The 23,028-nt window shown below is 49.8% G+C and overlaps 1 protein-coding gene across 1 annotated transcript in view; it reads left to right on the forward strand.

The window, feature by feature from the left end:
* KDELR2 (KDEL endoplasmic reticulum protein retention receptor 2) overlaps positions 1 to 20,088 on the forward strand; it is a 158,518-nt gene extending 138,430 nt beyond the window's left edge. Inside the window, exon 5 of the mRNA XM_069645620.1 lies at positions 18,800 to 20,088. Within this exon, the coding sequence (XP_069501721.1) occupies positions 18,800 to 18,834 (35 nt within the window). The 3' untranslated portion in view covers positions 18,835 to 20,088. The remainder of the gene's footprint in view (positions 1 to 18,799) is intronic.
* The last annotated feature ends 2,940 nt before the right edge of the window (positions 20,089 to 23,028 follow it).

Consider the following 23,028-nt stretch of genomic DNA (forward strand, 5'->3'; position numbering starts at 1 on the left):
CAGGGGACTTGGAAGGACGAATAAACCCATTTGCCAGGTATTGATCCAGGTATTGTCGAAGGTGAAGGTTCTCAGGCTCGGTGAGGGCATAAATTCTACTACAAGGAGGAGTAGATCCAGGTATCAGGTCTATCTGGCAGTCATAAGACCTATGAGGAGGTAGAGAGTTAGCCTGATCCTTCCGGAAAACATCTTGGTATTCGGGAGGTAACTGGGGAGTCTCTGAAGAAATTGCGGCCAGTGCAACACCAGGTGGAGGGTGACAAGTAGAGACACATTCTGGAAACTGGACCGTTCTTGCTCGCCAATCGATCAGAGGATTGTGTTTCTCTAACCAAGGTATTCCTAGAATAATCTGAAACTGAGGGGCCTTGATCACATCGAACACGATCTTCTCATGGTGTCCATCTTGACTTACTAGCGTCACCTCTTGAGTGGTATGCGTTACTGGCCCGGAGGCTATCTCCGTACCATCCACCGTAGTAATGACGTCCTTTACAGCCTTGGGACAAAGAGTTAGATTCATCCTCAAAACCATTTCATGATCCACATAATTGCCGATGGCACCGCTGTCGACGTAAGCTTCAATTGCATGTAATCGATCTGGATTATCAGGGCTAATGAGGACCATAGGTATCACGAAATGCGAGGTCACGGAACTGGTTTTCACGCTCGGCAAGAGGACCTCTATTCTTGTCGGGCGAGGTCGTTTCCCTGCTCAGAGTTTGTAACTTTGGTAGCTGCAGCTCCTACTGCCTTCTTGGCAGGTTTCACCGGACAGTCTCGAAGAAAGTGCCCTGAGTTTCCGCAATATAGGCATAATTGCAACTGTTTCCTCCTTTCCCGCTCCCTTTGTGTTAGAGGACCTTTCAGACCCCCTATTTGCATGGGTTCCCCGGAGTCTACTCCTTTGGAAGGAGTTGGCGGTTTGGAAAATACTCGAGCATCAAACTTGGAACGATCGGCCTTCCTGTTCTGCAGCCTGTGATCTATTTGAACGACCAAGTCTAAATAATCCGAACAGTCTTGTGGGGGATTCACTACTTGGGCTAAAACGTCTTTGAGCTCTCCACGTAGACCTCTATAAAAGAGCGTAATCCTTTTGTCCTCAGGCCATTGAGTTTCCACTATTAGTCTATTGAAAGATGCAATATAAGCCAAAAGGTCTTGATTACCCTGTCGCAACGAAAGAAGCTCATTGTCCAAGGCCTGCCCCTGTGAATGTCTTGCGAACAGTTTTTCCATACTAAGCTGAAAGGCTTGAAAATCATGGAGAACCGGATCATCTTGATTAACTAGAGGAATCGACCAGTCTGCCGCATTGCCACTAAGGTACGAAAGTACAAAAGCTACTTTTGCTTGATCAGTTGGAAAGGCTGCTGGCCGGCATAAGAAGTGCAACCGGCACTGATTGATAAATACTGCAAACCTCTTTGGGTCACCAGAAAATCGTTCGGGCGGAGCCAGAGGTACATTCCCAGGTAGGTTGATCTGCACTGGATTCATAGAGGATGTTGAAGGAAGATTTGCCCCTGATGCGGGTAACGGTGTCTGTCCGGCTTGTGACTGTAGCACTTGTCTAGCAAGATTGTCTGTTCTCCTTGGAAATAATTAGTTCCCTTCTTAAAGCATTCGTTTCCTGACGAGCTGCATGCACTTCTGCCCTTAGTTCCCCAAGTAACCGGGCTAGGGGATCAGTATCCGAGGTTTCCATAGCGCCTGGGCGAGAGTTTCGCGGTAGGCTTTGCGTTCTGTAACGCTCACCTGATTCTCGCAGAGGCGCCGGTCTTGACTGGGCGACTACCGTATCTTCAAAGGTGATGTGTAGCACCCGGTTGGCTCTTTGGGCTGGACCTCTGTGCACTGTATGCCTGACGTGTAGAGTAAGATGTCTGCAGATAGAAAATATGGGGTTAATGAACTGGGGTTATTGGGGTGTCCCTATCTCTTTCCTCTTCTCCTCTCCTGTAAACCCCCAAAGGTTAACGCTCTCACCTTAGGTAAGTGAATGCCGAGCTCTCCATCTGCCTCGGGGCAGGGTGCTGTAACCAGTTTCTTCACTGGATAGGTAGCGCAGGCCTCTTGACTTCAGAGGACTGCTGTCCGTCGTTTACTGCACGAACGGTAAGTTTCGAGTCATTCAAATGTCTTTAAAGTCTTTAGTAATGATGTCTCTTGTTTTGCAGGGTTCCAGGGATGGCGGATGACGGGCTGAAGTGAGTTGAAGATGGAGCCAGTGTGATGAATAGAAGCGCCTGGAAGCACGTAAGTAAGCGCTTGTTGCCTGCTTCACTCTGCGCTCTAACTGTCTTTTTATTTTGCAGGTACGAGTTCGGAGCGGCTGCAGGGTGCCGGAATACCCACTGGATTAGATGTGGAAAGGAGTAATGGCACGTGAGTATTAAAGTTCCCCAATGTCTTTAAACGCACCTTGTTTTGTCTTTCAGATGCCGGAATGCAGTGTGAAGACCTCCGGAGCGCACAAAGAGTAGGTAAGCCTTTGCCTTTCAGATGCCGGAATGCTAACCTGTTCTTTCTTGTCTTTATAGGTGTTGCTGAAGACTGGATTCAGGATGGTAAGCCTTTGCCTTTCAGATGCCGGAATGCTAACCTGTTCTTGTCTTTATAGGTGTTGCTGAAGACTGGATTCAGGATGGTAAGCCTTTTTCCTTAGGCCCAGGACCGGATGCAGAAGACACGATGAGCGTTCTGCTGCAGAGGTTGCAGAATAACGCAAAGCAAGATTCATCCACCGGGTGTGGTTTAAATAGCCTCCTGTAGTGCTTAGGTGTCTCCTTCCACAGCCACGCCTAAGTAAGAAAAGAGTTCCTGGTAAGAAAAGAGTTCCTGCCTTCCAGAAGAGTTCCAGTGTTCTGAATCTAGGGAGTGGCTCCAGCCCCACCCAACAGGAAAAGTAGTTCCAAACAGAAGAGGATCAGAGGCTCAACTGGCAGGCAAGTAAGCAGCATGGTCTGCTGAAGGTAAGTCCACCCAAGCATTATGAGCCCGGCGCTTCCAGCGCTGGGACTGGGCATATTTATGAGCCTGGTGCCACTGGCGCCAGGACTGGGTCCAAAAGGTCCCAATTGGGACTGGTTGGCACTCGGAACCTGGGTTATGGATCTGCTTCCAAGGGAGTTGGGAAAACCCTGACCTTTTGGAAGCAGAGATCATGACAGCCGAGGGGGAGCGAGGCGATGACCCCCTTCCCCAAGGTGAAGGCTTCAAGCGCGCCCAAGGTGGTGAAGGCCTTCATTCACCCGGCTAAAGCCTCTATCGAGGGAGTCACGGTGACCCTGGCAAAGCCTGTGGAGGCGACCTCGGGCCCAGAGTTTCCCTGCCACCGTGGAGAGAATCCTCTTTCCAGCCCATCGACAAGACTCCCGTGGGAAAAAGGGGGTGGGGGGGTGGTGGCCATTACGGACACAGATTCAGCCTCTGAGGAGGAACTGGTGGAAACCGTGAAGAACCTCAACGAGAGGTTCGGGAAGGTACGAACCCACTGGAGGGATCCTGAAGAGGTGGTCGAAGAAAGCGACGGTGGCGCCAATGAGGCCCCAGTGGAGGAGCAGCCTTCCCTCCCGTCGCAGCCATTGCCCGAGCCTCAGGACAACTCGGCGGCCGTTTTGATGGCAATCCAAACCTTATGCACGGAGATGAGGACGAGATTACCACGAACCCTGGCGGATGATCCAGAACTGGGCCCGTCGGGAAGCCCTCCAAACAAGCAGAGGAGAGTTCATCCCTCCCCGCCCTTCATGCCCCCACGACCCGTGGAGCCCTCATCCCCCTCACCGGACCCCAGGGATGACACGACGACGGTGGTGACAACGGGACAGACCTTCCATCACCACTCCCTCGGGCTTCCCCACCCGGCGAAATTGGCTCCTTTCACGCCATGATCGCCAGGGCATCCGAGCTCAGCTCTGCCCCGAGGAACAGGAGGAGGGTTTCCTCTATCAACGGCGAGAGGCCAAGAGAAAGACGGTCTACGCGGTACCGTTGCTCGACGATATCTGGGACGAGGGACTTGCGATCCTGAAGAACCCGTCCATGACGCCTGCCAAGAGGGACAGGTACGAGAAGAAGTACTGCGTCCCTGACGCCGCCCCTTTTTGCCTCAGGGCTCAACCTAAGCCGGATTCGGTCGTCTCAGCGGCGGCCAAGAAGAAGGCGGTGGGGGCGACAGCCTCAACCTCTACTTCCCCACCTGACGGCGAGGGTAAGAAATTGGACGCTATGGGGCGACGGGTCATCTCGTTGGCTGCAACGACAATTAAGGCGGCCAACGCCTTAGCGGTTGTGGCCTGTTACGACAGGGAGCTATGGTACAAGATAGCTCCCCTACTGGACTTCCTACCAGAGGACAAGAGGGCGGAGGCCCTGGAGATTCTGCAGGAAGTTGAGGTGGCATCGGACCACGCCATAACGGTGGCAACGGACATTGCCGACACCAGGTTTCGCCAGTTAGGCAACAGTGTTTGCCTTCGACGACATGGCTGGCTCAAGGCGACAGACTTCCGTCAGGACGTGCAGACCAGGGTTTTGGACATGCCGTTCGACGGCAACAACCTGTTTGGGAAAACGGTGGATGAGTCGCTGCAAAGACGGCCCGAGCCCTGGGAGTCCTTCAGCAACGACGGCCCTTTCAGAGCGCTGGAGGCAGACAGGGGGCCTCCAAGGGATCAGGTGGTGGCTCCTCTACGTACCGCCAGGCGGCCCGCTCCTCGTCCCAGGAGGCTTACAGAGGTTGCGGCAAGCAAGGATGATCTCGGCGTCTTTGCCAAGGAGGCAAGGCCGCCTCCAAGCAAGATTGAACCGGTTGTAGCATCGGGCCACCACCGAAGCACCCTGGTGGGAGTCCGGCTGGCGAAGTTCGTCAGCGTGTGGGAGTCCATCTCCACCGACCGTTGGATCCTGGATGTCCTGGCCCATGGGCACACACTCGAATTTCAAAAGAAGTGTCCCCGCATAACTCCCGTGGCCAGGAAGGAAAATCACGTCCCTCAACTGCTGTTGGGGGTAAAGGCGATGCTCAAGAAAGGTGCCATCGAGCTCTTCCCAGAGGCTCCGGTGCTCCGGAGTATACTCAAGATACTTCCTCGTCAGAAAGAAGACAGGCGGTTGGCTCCCCATTCTGGACCTACGTCGGTTGAACAGATACATCAAGGCACAGAAGTTCAGGATGGTCACTCCAGCATGTGCTGGGAAAGCTGGAGGAGGGCGACTTCCTATCGTCGTCGGACTTGGAGGATGCTTACTTCCACATACCCATCCTAAAAGGACACCGAATGTTCCTCAGATTCGCAGTCCAAGGATGCCACTACCAATTCAGAGCTCTGCCATTCGGATTGAATTCGGCACCCAGGGTGTTCACCAATTGCCTAGCACCAGTGGCGGCGCAGCTGCGCCTGCAGGGGATCCACGTCTACCCCTACCTGGACGACTAGCTCATCCGTGCAAGGACAAGAGAACTCGCCGTCGAGCACACGGCGGAGACCGTCCGCTTACTCTCAGAGCTGGGTTTCTCCAACTACCAGAAATCCCATTTGGTTCTGTCGCAGGTGGCACTGTTTCTGAGGGCGAAGCTCGATACAATGGAACGATTGGCGTCTCCGTCGGAGGAAAGGACGAAGGCCATCTTAGGCAAGGTACAGCGCCTGCTAGCCACGGACATGGCCAGAGTGAGATCCATCAAGTCCCTCCTCGGCATGATGTCCTCATGCATCTATCTAGTGTGCCTGTGCAGGCTACGGATGCGTCCTCTACAGGAGTTCCTCAACGCCCGCTGGATGCGGCGGGCAGCTTCGAAGACAAGATCCCGCTCAGCAAGGTTTTCCGTCGGGCGATTCAGTGGTGGGGCACCCGTGCACACCTCACGGCGGGCACGGACTTCCAGACCCCGGCACATCAGGAGATGGTGACGACGGACGCCTCCCTGGAGGGATGGGGCGCACAAACCGGAGATCTCCAAGCAAGAGGCCTTTGGCTCCCTGAGGAGAGGTCTCTCAACATCAACATCTTGGAGCTCCGCGCCGTGTTCTGGGCGCTTAAGTCGTTCCTCCCGTCCCTCAAAGGCAAGGTCATACGGCTCTTCACCGACAACACCACCACAATGTTCTACATCCGGAAGCAGGGAGGCACCAGATCCCCAGCCTTATCCAAGGAGGCCCAGGATCTGTGGCACTGGGCCGTCGCCCAGGGGATGTTTCTGGTTCCCTTCCATCTGGCATGAATAAAAAACACCATCGCCGACTCACTCAGGAGGGAGCTGCACTCTTGCCACGAGTGGGAACTACGCCAGGATCAAGTGGATCGGCTCTTCCAACGATGGGGCAAACCCCAGATCGACCTGTTCGCGACAGCGACAAACTCCAAGTGCCAGAGGTTCGCCAGCAGGTATCCCCAGCCAAGGAGCATGGGCGATGCTTTCTCGTTCCCCTGGGACGCCCTGTTCCTGTATGCATTCCTCCGTTGCCGCTGCGGCTTCGACTCATCAGCCAGCTCAAGAGGTCCCAGTGCAGGATGATCCTCGTCGCACCGGCGTGGCCGAGACAGATCTGGTTCCCGGACCTTCTGGACCTCTCGGCGTCCCCACCAGTCAAGCTGTCGATGGACGCAGATCTTCTCTCCAGAGAGGGAGGCGCCATTATTCATCATGACCCGGAGTTGCTGAACTTGCAGGCCTGGCTCCTGCAGCACTAGAGTTTGGAGGGTACGATATCCCGGCTGACTGCAGAGAGGATCTTGCAAAGGCCAGGGCTTCCTCAACTCTCAAGTGCTACGGACATAAGTGGAAGAGGTTCTCTGTCTGGTGCCGTGCACAGAAGATCAACCCTCTACGTATTACGGCACCTCAAGTGCTACCATACCTACTGTCGCTGGCCAAAGCTGGACTAGCTCACGCTTCCATCAAGATGCATCTGGCAGCGATCTCCCGATACACCAGACCTGCAGGATGGCTGTCCTTGTGGTCTCATCGACTGGTGAAGGAATTTAGGAAGGGACTGTTCCGATCGTTCCTGCCGGTCAAGGCTCCAGCCCCGGCGTGGGAGCTCAACGTGGTTCTGACCAGGCTCATGGGGCCACCGTTCGAGCCTTTGCATTCGGCTCCATTGAAGTTTCTGTCGTGGAAGACAGCGTTCCTTGTGGCCATCACCTCTGCACGACGCGTGGGAGCGATTCAGGCCCTATCGTGCAAGCCTCCATACTTGACTTTTCACGATAGGAGGGTGGTGCTGAGAACGCACCCCTCTTTCATGCCCAAGGTGCCGTCGGACTTCCATCTTAATGAGCCCTTGGTGTTGCCAGTTTTCTTTCCGTCGCTGGCCGAGAGGACTTTGCACTCGCTGGATGTAGCTAGAGCGCTTCAGTTCTACGTGGACCGACCAAACAAAGAGTTTTCGGAATACATCACAGCTGTTTGTGAACTTTGGACCTGTGAACCAAGGGAAGGCTCTCTCGAAGGCTTCCATTTCCAGATGGCTCTCCGGCTGCATCATGCACTGTCATCGGTTGGCCAACCGACCGTTGCCCGGCCGTCCAAGAGGCCATTCGACCAGAGTGCTCGCTGCTACTACAGCGTTCTTGTCTGGTGTGCCCCTGCTGGACATCTGCAGGATTGCTACGTGGAGGTCGACGCACACCTTCACGAGATTCTACTGCGTCGACCGGGATTCCACGGAGGAGTCAAGCGTCGGTCAAGCAGTGCTGCGCAACCTGTTTGCCTGAAGGTGGGCCTGGTGAGGAGGTAAGAGTTGCTTAATGTTGAGTTTATGTAATGCTTAATGTTGAGCCTTTTGCCACCTCCCGTGGTTGTGCATGTGTGTACTGCTATGTATTCTTATATTCATGAGCATGTGAATCCATGCCAGACCCCATGCTGGAGAAGGAACAAGTTACTTACCTGTAACTTGTTCTCCAGCATGGGTCTGGCATGGATTCACATGCGAACCCTCCCTCCTTCCCCTGTGCGGCTCTTCACTTGGTTATACTGCCACTTCACGTGCTACCAAATCTGAGGATGGCTGCCAGAGGAGGGGCTTAGCGAGAGGGCAGTCATTGGTTGGGGGCAGTATGACCCAGAGACCAGTGATTGGTTACTACTAAGAAAGACAGTTCAGAAACGAAACAAACTGATTTTTTTTCTTTACCGAGGATTCCCAGCCTGACGACGGGGAATATTCATGAGCATGTGAATCCATGCCAGACCCATGCTGGAGAACAGTTACAGGTAAGTAACTTGTTCCTTCTAGATGCACTTCTAAATCCACTCCACGAGTCAACGATTGCGGAGTACCGCAAGGATCCTCACTATCTCCACTATATTTCAACATCTATCAGACTCCAGTCATCAGAATCTTAAAAAAATACAACATTACATTGTTACAACTACGCAGATGACACTCAGATCATCTACAAAATCAAAGACACCGATGCCGACCATCCAACCCTAACTGACTGTCTAAAAGAAGTCTTCAACTGGATGGATGTCAACAACCTGATAATCAACCCAGGAAAGACAGAAATCATGATCGTATCCAAAGACCAAGAGAACGAAACCACCATCCCATGGCCAACAGAAATGGGAAAAGCACCAACACCATCAAAGATAGTAAACAATCTGGGAGTCCTAATGGACAACAACCTAACCCTGGAACCACAAATAAATGCAACAGTGAAGAAATGCTTTTTCCTCCTCCGCACGGCAAGAAGAATTCTACCTTTCCTCTCCTTCGCGCACAAAACACTCACTATTGTCGCCCTAATCATGTCTAAAATTGACTATGCAAACAGCCTCTACCTCGGAATACCAGAATACTTCCTGAAGAAACTGCAACGGATCCAAAATGCAGCAGCAATACTACTCCTCAAACTATCCAGAAGAGACTCCAGCCCTAAAAACATTACACTGGCTCCCAGTAAAACACTGCATCACCTTCAAAACAATGTGCATAACGCACAGGGCAATCAGCGGACAAGGAGCAGAATTCCTACAAAAGAAAATAAGTCTACAAACCAACGAGACCCCTCCCATCAAGCAACGAAATCTGCCTGGAACTCAAACCATACCATAAGAAAAAACTTGGAGGCACCTCCTTCTACCACTTAGCCGCAAAAACCTGGAACAACATCCCAAAAGAAATAAGAAAACACTGAAGATCACCTAAAATTCAGGAAATCACTAAAAACCTGGCTCTACAACACCAGAGACTAAACCAGGAGACCAAAACTGGAAAAGGATGACTAAACCAAAAGACACACACATCCCGGACCCGCCACGGCACCTGGACGGGTGACGCTGGCTAGACCGGAACACAGGCAATACGCACGGAGACCGAGTCAACTACCCCAGACAATCCCACCAACACTTTCGCCCGCCCCTTAATTATTTACCGCCAATTACCACATGGGTGTGGAATTATCGAGATATTGGCAATCACCCCACTACCTGAGAGGTTGTCATTGGCAGGTGCAATGGCCACAGAAGTATGAATGGAAGATAAGGGGAGCTATGAGAGAGCATGTTAGAGGCGGGAGCTAGAGGGGTAAGGAACCTGTATGCCAGTCAGACACAGATCAGGACAGAGCCGTAACAGGGGAGACCACGCAAGCCGAGCGCTTCAATTCAGGACAGAGACGCAAACTAACCAACCCCTACTAACAATTTCCCCTTCTGCATACACCTCTCAAACTCCAAACCAAACACAACCAAAACCTACAGCACAACAAACCACACAAACTTCACTACACTGCAACAACAAAACAAAATTACACATAGCCTTGCACAACAGTACACGACGACTACCGGCCGCAAACACCCCAGGCCCAGCCAAAGGACCCACCGGGCTGAGGCCGCCAACAGCACATCACTGCACTTGTGCACTTTTCCTGCTTCCTCCCACTAACTCAACCTCCCCTCCTGTTTCAGAGCGCCAAGGGACCACTCCGGTGCTGATAGTGCGCGGTACAAATGTCCTTTAACATTAACATGCCTCTACTGCCTTCACGAAGACAAAACGCACGTGGAGAAGGACTCTGCGTTTTGCAAGAACATGTTGGAGCAGACCATGAAGGATCGGCGTATCCGCCTCACTAACTGGCTGGAGGGGAAGAGCCCAGCAGCAGGTGAGAAGAAGAGGTCTGATCGGTCTTCTAAGACCTTTGAGGGCGCTCTGGCGACGGGGACCCAACAAAAAGCAAAGCACTACGAGTCCGCAGGCACCGGGAGTGCCGAACGGTCGGGCTCCTCGGCTGCCAGGCAGGGCACACTTTCACTGACTCCATCAACCACGAGCCAACGCTCTGGCTCAGGGAAGAGGAAATCTGAGAACCCGGGTAAGCTTTGGGAAAAGTCCAGGTCGATCCCTGCGGAGGTAGCCGAGGGGGAGCGAGGCGGAGACCTCCCCGCCCCCCCCAGGTGAATGCCTCAAGCGCATCCAAAGTCGTGAAGGCGCTGATTCACCTGGCTATGGCCTCTATCGAGGGAGTCGTGGCGAACCTGGCGAAGCCTGTGGAGGCTACCCCAGTGGTGGCGACCTCGGGGGCCAGAGTTTCCCTGCCACCGCGTAGGGAAGCCTCTTTTCAACCCATCAATAAGACCCCCGTGTGAACCCCAGTGGAAAAAGAGGGGGGGGGTGGCTATCACAGACACGGATACAGCCTCTGAAGAGGAGCTGGCTGGAGTCGTGAAGATCGTGACAAGCAGTTCCGGTCCCACGGGAGGGATCCCAACGAGGTAGACTAAGAAAGCGACGGTGGTGCCGACGAGGTTCCCGTGGAGGTGGAGGATTCCACTCCCCAACCGTCGCGCCGTCGCAGCCGGTACCTGGGCCTCAGGACAACTAGGGAGCAATCTTGATGGCGATCCAGGCCTTGTGTACGGAGATGAGGACAAGGTTGCCCTTACCCCCAACGGACGATCCAGCGGAGCCTGGACCGTCGGGAAGCCCTCGAAGCAAGCGGAGGAGAATTCATCTGCCCTTCCAGCCTTCGCTGCCCTCACAGCCTTCATCTCCTTCCCCGGATCTGAGGGATGACAGACGGCCACGACGGGGACGGATGACGATGGTGGTGACGACAGGATGGGCCTTCCATCACAACCTCCTCGGGCCTCCCAGCCCGACGAAATTGGCTCCTTCCACGCCATGATCGCCAGGGCATCTGAGCTCTTCCAGCTCTGCCCCGAAGAACAGAAGAAGGAAGGTTTCCTCTATCAACAGCGTGAGGCCAAGAGGAAGACAGTCCTCTCGGTCCCGTTGCTTGATGACATCTGGGACGAGGGGCTAGCGCTCCTGAAGAACCAGTCCACGACTCCTGCCAAGAGACCGGTACGAGAAGAAGTACCGGGTCCCAGATTCCGCCCCCATGTGTTTTAGGGCATAGCCGACCCCGGATTCGGTCGTCTCAGCGGCGGCCAAGAAGAAAGCGGCGGGGGCAACAGCTTCGACTCCGGTGGGGCAGTCGGACTGCAAAGGGAAGAAACTGGACGCCATGCGATGAAGATTAAAGCGGCCAATGCCCTCGCGATTGTGGCCCACTACGACAGGGAGCTTTGGTTTAAGATCGCTCCTCTCTTGGACTTCCTCCAAGACGACAAGAGGGCTGAGGCCCTGGAGAGCCTGCAGGAAGGCGAGGTGGCGTCAGACCACGCTATAACGGTGGCCACGGACAATGCTGACACCGGCTTCCGCCAGATGGGCAACGGTGTTTGCCTTCGCTGTCGTGGTTGGCTCAAGGCAACCGATTTCCGCCAGGACGTGCAAAAAAGAGTTTTGGACATGCCTTTCGACAGGAACAACCTGTTTGGCAAGACAGTGGACGAGTCACTGCAGGCCATCAATGCCGACACGGAAACGGCTCGGGCCTTGGGAGTTTTGCAGCAATGACGGCCGCCCTTTCGGAACTCCGGAAGCAAAGAAAGATGCCTCCAAAGGATTCGGCGGCGGCTCCTCGTCGCAGGAGGACTACAGCAGACGCGGCAAGTCAGGAGGATCTCGTCAGCAAGGCTGCTACCAAGCAGGATTGAACCGGCTGTAGCATCAGGCCCCCACCTGAGCACCCCGTTGGGAGGCCGGCTGGCGAAGTTCATCAGCGTGTGGGAGTCCATTTCCACCGACCGATGGTTGCTGGATGCCCTGGCCCGCGGGCACACTATCGAGTTCCTAAAAAAAAAAAAGTGCCCCTGCATTCCACCCCGTGGCCAGGAAGGAAAACCACATCCCTCAACTCCTGCTGGAAGTAAGGGCAATGCTGAAGAAAGGAGCCATCAAGCTCGTCCCAAAGAGGCTCTGGGGCTCCGGAGTGTACTCTCGATACTTCCTCGTAAGAAAGAATACCGGCGGCTGGCGACCCATCCTGGACCTCCGTTGTTTAAACAAGTACATCAAGTTCCGGATGGTCACCCTCCAGCACATGCTGGGGCAGCTGGAGGAAGGCGACTTCCTATCGTCGCTGGACTTGCAGGATGCCTACTTCCACATCCCCATTCTAAAAGGACATCAAATTTCTCAGATTCGTAGTCCAAGGGCGGCACTATCAGTTCAAGTGCCTTGCTTTCGGATTGAAGTCGGCGCCCAGGGTATTCACCAAGTGCCTAGCACCAGTGGTGGTGCAGCTGCGCCTGCAGGGGATCCACGTCTACCCCTACCTGGACAATTGGCTCATCCGAGTAAGGACAAGAGAACTCGCCGGCAAGCACACAGCGAAGACCGTCCAACTGCTCATGGATCTGGGATTTTCCATCAACTTTGCGAAATCCCACTTGGTTCCGTCGCAAGTTGCACTGTTCCTGGGAGCCAGGCTCGACACAGTGGCGCGATTGGCCTCTCTGTCGGAGGAGAGGACGAAGGCCATCCTGGGCAAGGTGCAACGGCTGTCGACCATGGACGTGGCCAGGGTGAGGTCCATCAAGTCCCTTATTGGCATGATGTCCTCGTGCATCCACCTTGTGCAGCTGTGCAGGCTGCGGATGTGTCCACTGCAAGAGTTCCTCAATGCCCGTTGGATGCAAGCGGTGGGCAGCTTCGAAGACAGGATCTCGCTAAGAGACTTTCCACCAAGCGATCCAGTAGTGGGGCACCTGCGCGTACCTGGCGGCGGGCATGGACTTCCAGACCCCGGCGCATCAGGAGATGGTGATGACGGATGCCTCCCTGGAGGGATGGGGAGCGCACACCGGAGATCTTCACGCAAGAGGCCTTTGGCTCCCGGAGGAGAGGTCCAGGACACATCATCCTGGAGCTCTGAGCCGTGGTCTGGGCCCTGAGGTCATTCCTCCTGTCCCTCAAGGGCAAGGTGGTGAGGATCTTCACCGGCCACACCACCACGATTTTCTACATCTGGAAGCAGAGAGGCACCAGATCCCCAGCCTTATCCAAGGAGGCCCAGGATCTGTGGCACTGGGCCATCGCCCAAGGGATTTTTCTGGTACCCTTCCATCTGGCAGGAATAAAGAACACCATTGCAGACTCGCTCAGCAGGGAGCTGCGCTCGTGCCACGAGTGGGAACTGCGACAGGATCAAGTGGATCTGCTATTCCAACGATGGGGCAATCCCCAGATCGACCTATTCACGATGGCGACGAACACCAAGTGCCGGTGGTTCGGCAGCAGGTTTCCTCAGCCGGGGAGCATGGGCAATGCCTTCTCATTCCCCTGGGAGGGCCTGTACCTGTATACGTTCCCGCCGTTGCTTCTGCGACTAGTCAACCAACTCAAACGGTCCCGGTGCAGGAAGATCCTCATCGCACCGGCGTGGCAGAGACAGATCTGGTTCCTGGACCCTCTGGACATGTGAGTTCCCCCCTAATCCCCCCTGCCCCCCCTGTCAAGCTGCCGACGGACGCAGATCTCCTCGCCAGAGAAGGAGGCGCCATCCTCCACCACGAACCAGGGTCGCTGAACTTGAAGGCCTGGCTCCTGCAGCACTAGAGTTTGGAGCGTACGATATCCCGGCGGACTGCAAGGAGATGCTTGCAAAGACCAGGGCGTCCTCAACTCTCGTGCTATGGACACAAATGGAAGAGGTTTTCTGTCTGGTGCCGGGCACAGAAGATTAACCATCTGCGGATTACAGCCCCTCACGTGCTACCATACTTGCTATTGCTGGCCAAGTCGGGGCTGGCCCATGCCTCCATCAAGATCGATCTGGCGGCTATCTCCCACTCTACCAGAACTCTGGGGCGCTTCCCTGTTCTCCCATCGCCTGGTGAAGGAATTCATGAAGGGACTGTTCAGATTGTTCCCGCCGGTGAAGGCTCCGGCCCTGGCGTGGGAGCTGAACGTGGTGCTGACCAGGCTCATGGGGCCGCCATTCAAGCCTCTGCATTCGGCACCATTGAAGTTCCTGTCGTGGAAAACAGCATTTCTTGTGGCCATCACCTCTGCACGACGAGTGGGATAGATCCAGGCCCTCTCCTGCAAGCCTCCATACCCGACTTTCCACGAGACGAGGGTGGTGCTGAGGACGCACCCCTACTTCATGCCCAAGGTGCCATCGGACTTCCATCTCAACGAGCCCTTGGTGTTATTTCCCGTCGCCTTCGTCGCAGCCGAGAGGACTTTGCACTCGATGGATGTAGCTAGAGCGCTGATGTTCTACGTGGACCGCACAAAGAGTTTTCGGAAGACATCACAGTTGTGAACTTTGGACCTGTGAACGAAGGGAAGGTCCTCTCGAAGGCTTCCATTTCCACATGGCTCTCCGGCTGCATCATGCATTGTCACCGGTTGGCAAACCGATGTTGCCCGGCCACCCGAGAGCACATTTGACCAGACCGATCGCTGCTACCACGGCGTTCCTATCTGGTGTGCCCCTGCTGAACATCTGCAGGGCTGCTACGTGGAGGTCGACACACCTTCACGAGATTCTACTGCGTCGACTGGGATTCCACGGAGGAGTCCAGGGTCAGCCAGGCAGTGCTGCGCAACCTGTTCGCCTGAAGGTGGGCCTGGTGAGGAGGTAAGAGATGCTTAATGTTGAGTTGATGAAATGCTTAATGTTGAGCCTTGCCACCTCCCGTGGTTGTGCATGTGCGTACTGCTATGTATTCATGAGCATGTGAATCCATGCCAGACCCCATGCTGGAGAAGGAACAAGTTACTTACATGTAACTGTTGTTCTCCAACATGGGTCTGGCATGGATTCACATGCGAACCCTCCCTCCTACCCCTCTGTGGCTCTTCACTTGGTCCTACTGCCACTTTACGTGCTACCAAATCTGAGGATTGCTGCCAGAGGAGGGGCTTAGGTAGGGGGCAGTCATTGGCTGGGGGCACTATGGCCCAGAAACCAGTGATTGGTTATTAGGAAAAAGACAGTTCAGAAACGAAACTGAAACTGATTTTTTTTTTCTTTACTGAGGATTCCCAGCCTGACGACAGGGAATGTTCATGAGCATGTGAATCCATGCCAGACCCATGCTGGAGAACAGTTACAGGTAAGTAACTAGCTCCATCGTGCGCTTCTGCATCCAGCGCTGGGCCCCTCTGCGCTTATTGGCTGCCAACACTACCCCTACCTGAGAGATGATATTCTTCTTTGGTTGGGGGCGGTGCATGTCCCTTCCTTTGTGCTGTTCCCCCCCCCCCAAGCACAGCCAGCATCCTCGTCGCCATTGTAAAGATTGGGTTCTGCTAAAGATGACTCTGACATCTTGTGATGTACTAGTTATTTCTTTAATTAAGTTCTTGTACATTAGATCAAGTACATCAAGTCAGGTACACTTAAGCTTAGGGCAACATGCACCAGCATCCTCTCTCGGGGGTTTATATCTCCAACTGACTCGCAGAACACATTCATACTTCAACATTCTCTCAGGCTGCATTCTCTGTCACTCACTCCAACGTTCCAAGCTTTCAGCTCAGGGTCCAGGGGAAGCTTAGTCACTACAACATGCTAATAAAAAAGATCTATTCAAACAGTGCAAATTTCACACCCTCCTCCCTAGATTTGAATATTTCAAGGCACATGTGAATCTAAAGTATCCATGCTGCTGAAGGCAAACATTGCTTGCCTATAACCGTATTGAAACAGATAGTTTTTGATTAACAAGTGACCTATTCCACCTCAGCATAGTGAGGGGTCTGCAATGAGGCAGACACAAAGTTGCAGTGTTCTCAATATTTGTAATTTTTATTGAAAGAAAATGGGTTTGGAAACTGGCCCATCTTGCCTTAACCAAAATAGAATGTACCTACCTAAAACTAAAATATGTTGACCTTGTGTCCAAAATGCATCTGACCCTCACACTAACGGACAAAATTACAAGGCACAATATAATTTCTATCGTCACTTGAACTAAGTTGTGCAAACATCATATATGTACAGTTTCAACAAAACAAACCTTGTTTCCAGGATTTAGTTTTCCTTCCCCTGAACTGTTTCTGAAAACGGCATTTAAAATACTCTGTTTCACCAAAGTTTAAGGTAATGAAAAAGTCTTTCCTGGGTATTCTCCTTAAGATGGCAAGGCAAATGTTCTTTTTACAATACGGCAGTCTTTTTATAGTCTTTAGGATGGCCCAAGCAAAATGTTCAATTTTAACAAAAGTTTGATGATATAAACTTTTTTCAACACAATCTTGAATTTCCTGGTATACTCCCCTGCCAAGAATATCCCCCTTTTTGGCTCACACAGATCCCATGGTGTACGCTCCTGCCAGCTATCTTTCAAAAAGGGTTCATTAACTGATGCTCTTATAGGGGCTCTCCACAACATTCATATTTCTCTTAAATATTAGACAATTGCACCTCCTGAGTGGCATAACTTGACTTCTCCTAGCACTTGTACCAAATTTCACCCCATACTGTCATCTCCTATGAGGGTTTGTTCCAGCTTTTTGTCAACCTCTTACAATGTCTCTTGGCAATGCTTTTTCCAGGTTTCCCCCAACTGACATCTCTTGTCAGTAGAATTGCACTTTGTTTGCCCTCTTGTTCTCTCTCTCTCTCTAACTCTTATTTGGTCGGTATTCAAAACGTTCATTTAATTGTCCATGTACCTTTCGGAACGCCCCAGCGTTGCCACTGTCAACTCACTGGTACCTCCTGGCGTCTCCGACACGTGGTTCGCCCTAATCGCAGAGTTTTTGGTTTGACTCCTCCAGATTGTCAAACCCCTTTGTGGTTTCTCGCTGATACGGTTGCTGCTTTCTGCCTTGACAGCGTTGTGGACAATCTTTCAGCGGTTGACGATTCCTCTGCCTGTTACACTTCACCAGAGCCCGTTGGACTCCATTGGGTCTTCCGCCATTCTGGTGCATCAGATTGAGTAGCAGGTTGGAACTACCTCTCCTTCAGCCTGGTTTGTTCCTGCATGTCATCCTTTCTTCCGTCTGCAGGCATTTCACTGATATAACTGTCCGTGCAGTTGCTTGAATTGGCAACTAGGCCGCACGTTACTATTGGCATTACTGTTGATCCTCATAAGACTCTTTACTCCTCTTCTTCGTCCCAGCACTTAACGCTGGTTGTCCATGATTTGTTAGAATCAGAAATGTCAGAGAGAGAAATAAACGAAAATGACTTTATTTTTTTTTTTACCACTGACATTCCTGGCGAGCCGCACCCCCCCTACTTACCTTTTGGCGGCGCAGTTGGCTGTGTGCCGCTGCCTCCTCTGCGAGGCTGATTCCCTTCATTTACGTGCATGGGAACCATTGGTGCAGGGTCCTCCTTTTTTTTAACACTTCATTGTTTAGGTCACAGGGGACACTCCGACGACACCCATTGCAATTATAGTGAACAAGGGTTCAGGGGACACCCCCGCAACCCCTGCTCCCTTTCTTCACTATAATTGAACCAAATTTTCATTCTGCTGAAATTCGAATAAATATCCCACTTGGAGTTTTTTCAAGTCATCTCTAAGGATTCCCTTAACTTTCTGGGAAGTCCAAAGGATTACCATAGTAGTTTAAGTTCTCTTGTGCACTTTCATCTACACAACAATCATTATCAGATTCAAAGGAGTTTTAGAGGTATTATGTACATGTGAAGGATGAATAAAGTTCTGCTTAAGATGTTTAACAGAAGTAGATTTTAAGACCTCTCAATTAAAGGATTTTGAATAATGACAGCAGGCAATTAGAAACTCTGGGATTAGGGTTTCTTTTTCACAGTCTAGGGAAAAATACTGCGTCTCCCCTGCCAGATCCATCACCTCCCCCCGACGGCCATCTCCTCCCATGTGATCCACCCTCAGAATAACACCCCTAGGGGTCAGAATCGGCTAGCGGCTGCCTTCCCTTGGCCACATGGGAGGAGACTTTAGGCTGGGCGATCAGGGATGACACTGCAGGGTTCATCACAATAGTTTGGGGGTGGAGAGTGGGAGAGGAGAGTGATAAAGATTTTTTTTTTATGGATTTTGTTCAATAATATGGAGTGTTGGGCTATATGACCTACACGTAAAATTAAATGTAAATGACCCTTGGTTATGTAAAACGGCAGTTAAAAAAAGAAATGCATTGTGATCAAATTGTGATATTATGGACTAACCACCAGATAAGGGCCTGACCACAACATATAAATCTTTAAATTGAGACTAGATAACAAATATACAGTTACAGGTAAATACTATTTGCCATCTACTGCCTACTTTAAGAACATGTTTGCTATGTCTTGACTTGTATGAGAAATGTTTTTCATGTAAACCTTCTCAATATAATAAACCCATTCCTACTTCAAGAACAATCTCCCAGCCTTTGTGTGCATATGTAATCTGAGTTAATTTTAGCATTGTGCTATTTAGTTTTAGAACTGCTTGTTTGTATATTTAAAACTTTTGTTTTTATTCCAGTATTAAAGGGAAAGAAGCTGAGTTTGCCAGCATAAGTGCCAAAGATAATCTTTGCCAGCCTCTGTCCTTCTGGGGTGCTTGAGCAGAACAATCTTTACCACGAGCAAGGTGCAAGATGCCTGAGGCAGAAAGTCCAAAACACTACTATTTCTATCGTGAAACAAGTAATCGGTGGTACTGTACGACTACGAAGCAACCAGCATCTTTCTGTGTTATGCATCTTGCCTTGTCTCTCCTTTTTATTACGATGTATAAAGGTTTTTTTTACTTCCGAAACTTGTGCTGTATTGACTAATTCAGTGTGTGGTTTCAGTTGAATAAGTCTGAAAGTGAGATGTTGCACGGTTTACATCAAGGATTAAGTGCAAACAATTATTATAATTCTTTTTTTTTTTTTGGCCTTTTCAACATAGGTAATCCAAGATGTCATCCGATGGACATCATTGGTCGTTAATTTCTTTTGAAGTTCTGCTGGGTTTATCCATTCCACTGTATTTATTTGTTTATTTTAAAAAAAAATTGAAATCTGCCAGTCACTTTTATTGGAAAGTACCAAACTATTTGCTATAAAGCGTGGTGTTCATAAATGCTCGCTACGTATGCTGTTTCCAATAGTTAAAAATTGCTGTCTGTTTGTGTTTACCTGGATCCTCCACCCTGCCCTTGCCTCTACCACCTGACTCTCCGAGTCTTAAAGCATTTAAATTAAATGTGTTTTTTTTTTTAAATCGGACTAAAACATAACACTTAAATAGTGACTCTTGAGCACAGTATGTACATTTCCTTCTATGACTGTCCTAAGCAGCAACTGGGGTGGCCAGAATTTCAGGTTCTTATCTATATGATCATGGGGAAAGGCAGCAGTGATTGTTGTGTGTGTGGTCCTCTTATGCCTACTTTCACATTGTTTTACAATAATTTTAGTTTTTTTACTCTTATCAGGGCCTGCTTCATTAATATCAATGATGTGTCGTTATAGTCACAGGGACAAATAGCCTGGGGTAGTTGTGACTTGCAGTAATCTATATGAAGTGATGAGCATTCTTAGTGTCTGAGGCTTTGAAATGGACACCTCACAAAATGTCTTCATGTCCGGCTTCAAGTGGTCTTTTTGATGATGTGCCCCTTTTGAGGAATTGATATGATTTATATATTTGTTTCAAAATCAACAGCACCAGTTACCATTGTTTATATTTTACAACCTTTTTTGTTTAGTTATGTTACTGAGCTGTTGCATGAAAATTTGTTTAAAACCCCTTCCCACCCCCGAAATAAAATATTTTATGAGATTGCTTAGTTTGTGTCTTCCTTTGAATGCCAATTGGGTTTTTATAAGATGTATTTTGCATGTTTATCCAATCTGAGAAGACTCTAATTGTATTTGGGGTAGGTGGGCACTCTATGGAAGTAGAATCAACATGGCTTTCTTAATTTACATGAGCACAAAGCTATGTAACCTATCCAATCAATTGAAAATTGAAGAAAAGTTTTGAGAGTAATCTGTCTGCGTTTAGGGTGTTCGGGTTATTGTGCAGAATATGTGAAGACCTCAGTCTGCTCCACTTATTGCTCTAAACGTAGAGATTGGCCCCACTCATTTACTATCAATTGTTGGATGAGATTTAAAACTTCACACGCCCGGTTGGCCAGCCCTGCTTCTCTGCCTGTGCACAGCAGATCAGAAATTTGAAATGATGTTGGCATGCATGGCAACATTATCCATTCGGGAGAGATTCGTCCAGTCCTGTTTTTAACTGCATTCTGGTATTTTTAGATGTTTGCATATATGGAATGGGAGTGTATCCTCTGTCGGGGATAGTTGACCCTGAGGTTTTTTGGACATACAGTAGTTTGTAGTTAAGCTTGATCTACATTAATTTGGTAACCACACAATCTTTTTTTAAAACTTTTTAACTTTTGGGGTTGGGTATGTATAACCAGATAACATGCCGCATGACCACGTTAGTAAATGTCGAGTTGGGACTCTCTCGTGTTTCTATGTAAAATGTAAGCACTACTCCTGACGGATCAGAAATTGCTAAATTCAATTTGAAAGTGATCCTTCAATATAATAAAAGCATGTAAGCATTCAGTACTAATCAGTAGTGTGCTCAATTGCAATGGGCTAGTCCGGAGTGACACCATGTGTTGATACTAAAATATTTGCATTACAAAAGACAATTTCATAGTACAAAATGTCAATCCTAGTTTATAGATTTCATATCTTTTGGGGTAATTATAGATCCGAAAGCTGAAATCCTCATATCTTAATATTGAAATTGAATTGGATCTATAGTGCTTTGTAACTTATATAATGAAATTTAAATCCAACTTTGCTTCTGGCTTTAGGCCTATACGTGCTTCATATAGAAGTGGATAATGTTTGTGCACTACTCATGCTGCTTCACGGCCTTGATGAATAGTATAAATATTGAATAATCGTTTAGTAACCTAGGTTTATTGGTAAAATCTTCAGCTTGGGTAAGTAGAACGTGTTGCATGTTGTAACTTTTGTTATATAGCATATCATTGTAATTGATTTGTTCCTATTGAAAGGCACAGCTGTCCATTTTCTTTATTGCTCTGTTTTGTTAAAAATGGAATTGTTAAGCATTGCGACTCCATTTAGCCCAGGATATTTGTGACATAGCGTGGTACGTGTTCCACTAGCTTGTGGCGTCCCTGTGCACATTACTCTTTCAATAAGAACAAATCAATTACAACTACAAGCCACTTAACAAAGGTTAAATAAGATATAACCCATCCCATTTCAAATCCGGAGTCGAAACATTTTGCCCATAAACCCATTAAGTTAACATACGAGTGCAAGGAAAATGATACGAGGGTGCGAGAAAATGACTCTGCTTTTAGGAATACTGGGCCAATGCTGTAAAAGGCTTTGTAAGTTATTCAGAAAGACTTCAACGAGACATTGCTGGACTGGGAGCAAGTGAAGGCTCTGCAAGGCTGGTGAGTTTTGAGTGAGATTGCGCTTGTTTGCGAGGAGGCCTGCAGCAACATTCTAGATAAGCTGCAGACATTTGATCAGGAATCCTGGGCCACCAATGTAGAGCGTTATAGTAGTCCAGCATAGAGATAAGGCTGGTGATTGTTGTGCAACGAGAAGGGGAGAAAAGGTAAAACATTGCAAAAAATGTGCAACTGATGGAAGCAAGTCATGGTGGTTTCATTAACCTTGGGGAACAAAGAGATTAATCCAAGTTTGATCATAGATGCTTAACCGAGGAAACTAGAATTGGAGAAACGCCCATTACAAGAGGCCAAAAAGCTTTCTATGTATTGTCACCTCTGGCAATATAGCTGTATGGCCTATTCAAGTTGCGCTTTCATGAGTTACCACCTATCCACAGGTCAATGGCTTTAAGGCAGGACAGGTCTGTGCTGAGCAGGATCTGGTCTGGTTATCGTCTGTATAGGAATACAAGTGTAAGCCGAATAAATGGATGTAGGAAGTAAGAGGACACAGATGTTAGATGATAATGATGGGGTGGGGGGGTAAGGAAGAACCCTGCAGCACCTTACGGGTAAGGCGAGGGCAAGACGGGTAGACTAGAGACTGATCTACCACTTCAGAGAGGAAAGATTTAAATCATGAAAAAGCAGCTCCAATGATTCCTTAATATCACGACTATTGAGTAGCAGTGGATGGCAGACTGTTAAATCTAATTTGTGGGTCCAACAATATCTGAGCTGAGAAACCACCACCAAATTAAGATCCTCTTGAACTGACAACAGGATGCACTCCTTCCATCTAGAGAGCTGGAAACCTGCCTGCTGAGGGTCCAGGTAGCTGGAGTGCTAAAAATCTGAGGTACTCTGCGGCATGTGTCTGTGGTTTATGCCTACAAGGGAAGAAAAGACTGGTTGGTAGGCTCAATAACAACTGGGCCAAGTACGGCCTACTTTTAGGTAGCCCAGAATGGTACAATTCTCAGTGGTGCTTTTTATCACAGAGGGAAATAGAGGCAAAAAGACCTGAAGCTGCACTGTCCAGCAAGATATTTAATTATCTGATAAATACAAGGGGATGCCTTTTCTTAGCGAACAAAAATGCTTTGAGGAAGAAAGCGTTTGCTTGCCTGGTGCTCTACTGTAGTAATACAAAATTGTTACTTCTCCCTTTCTTTATCCAATTGTGAAGGCCTAGTGTTTTTTATTTTCCTTTTTATTATTAATTGGTCACCATGACTTTTTAATCGTTCCAGTAA

Source organism: Ambystoma mexicanum, chromosome 2p (assembly GCF_040938575.1).
Source record: "Ambystoma mexicanum isolate Mex_15411 chromosome 2p, UKY_AmexF1_1, whole genome shotgun sequence".
NCBI lineage: Eukaryota > Metazoa > Chordata > Amphibia > Caudata > Ambystomatidae > Ambystoma > Ambystoma mexicanum.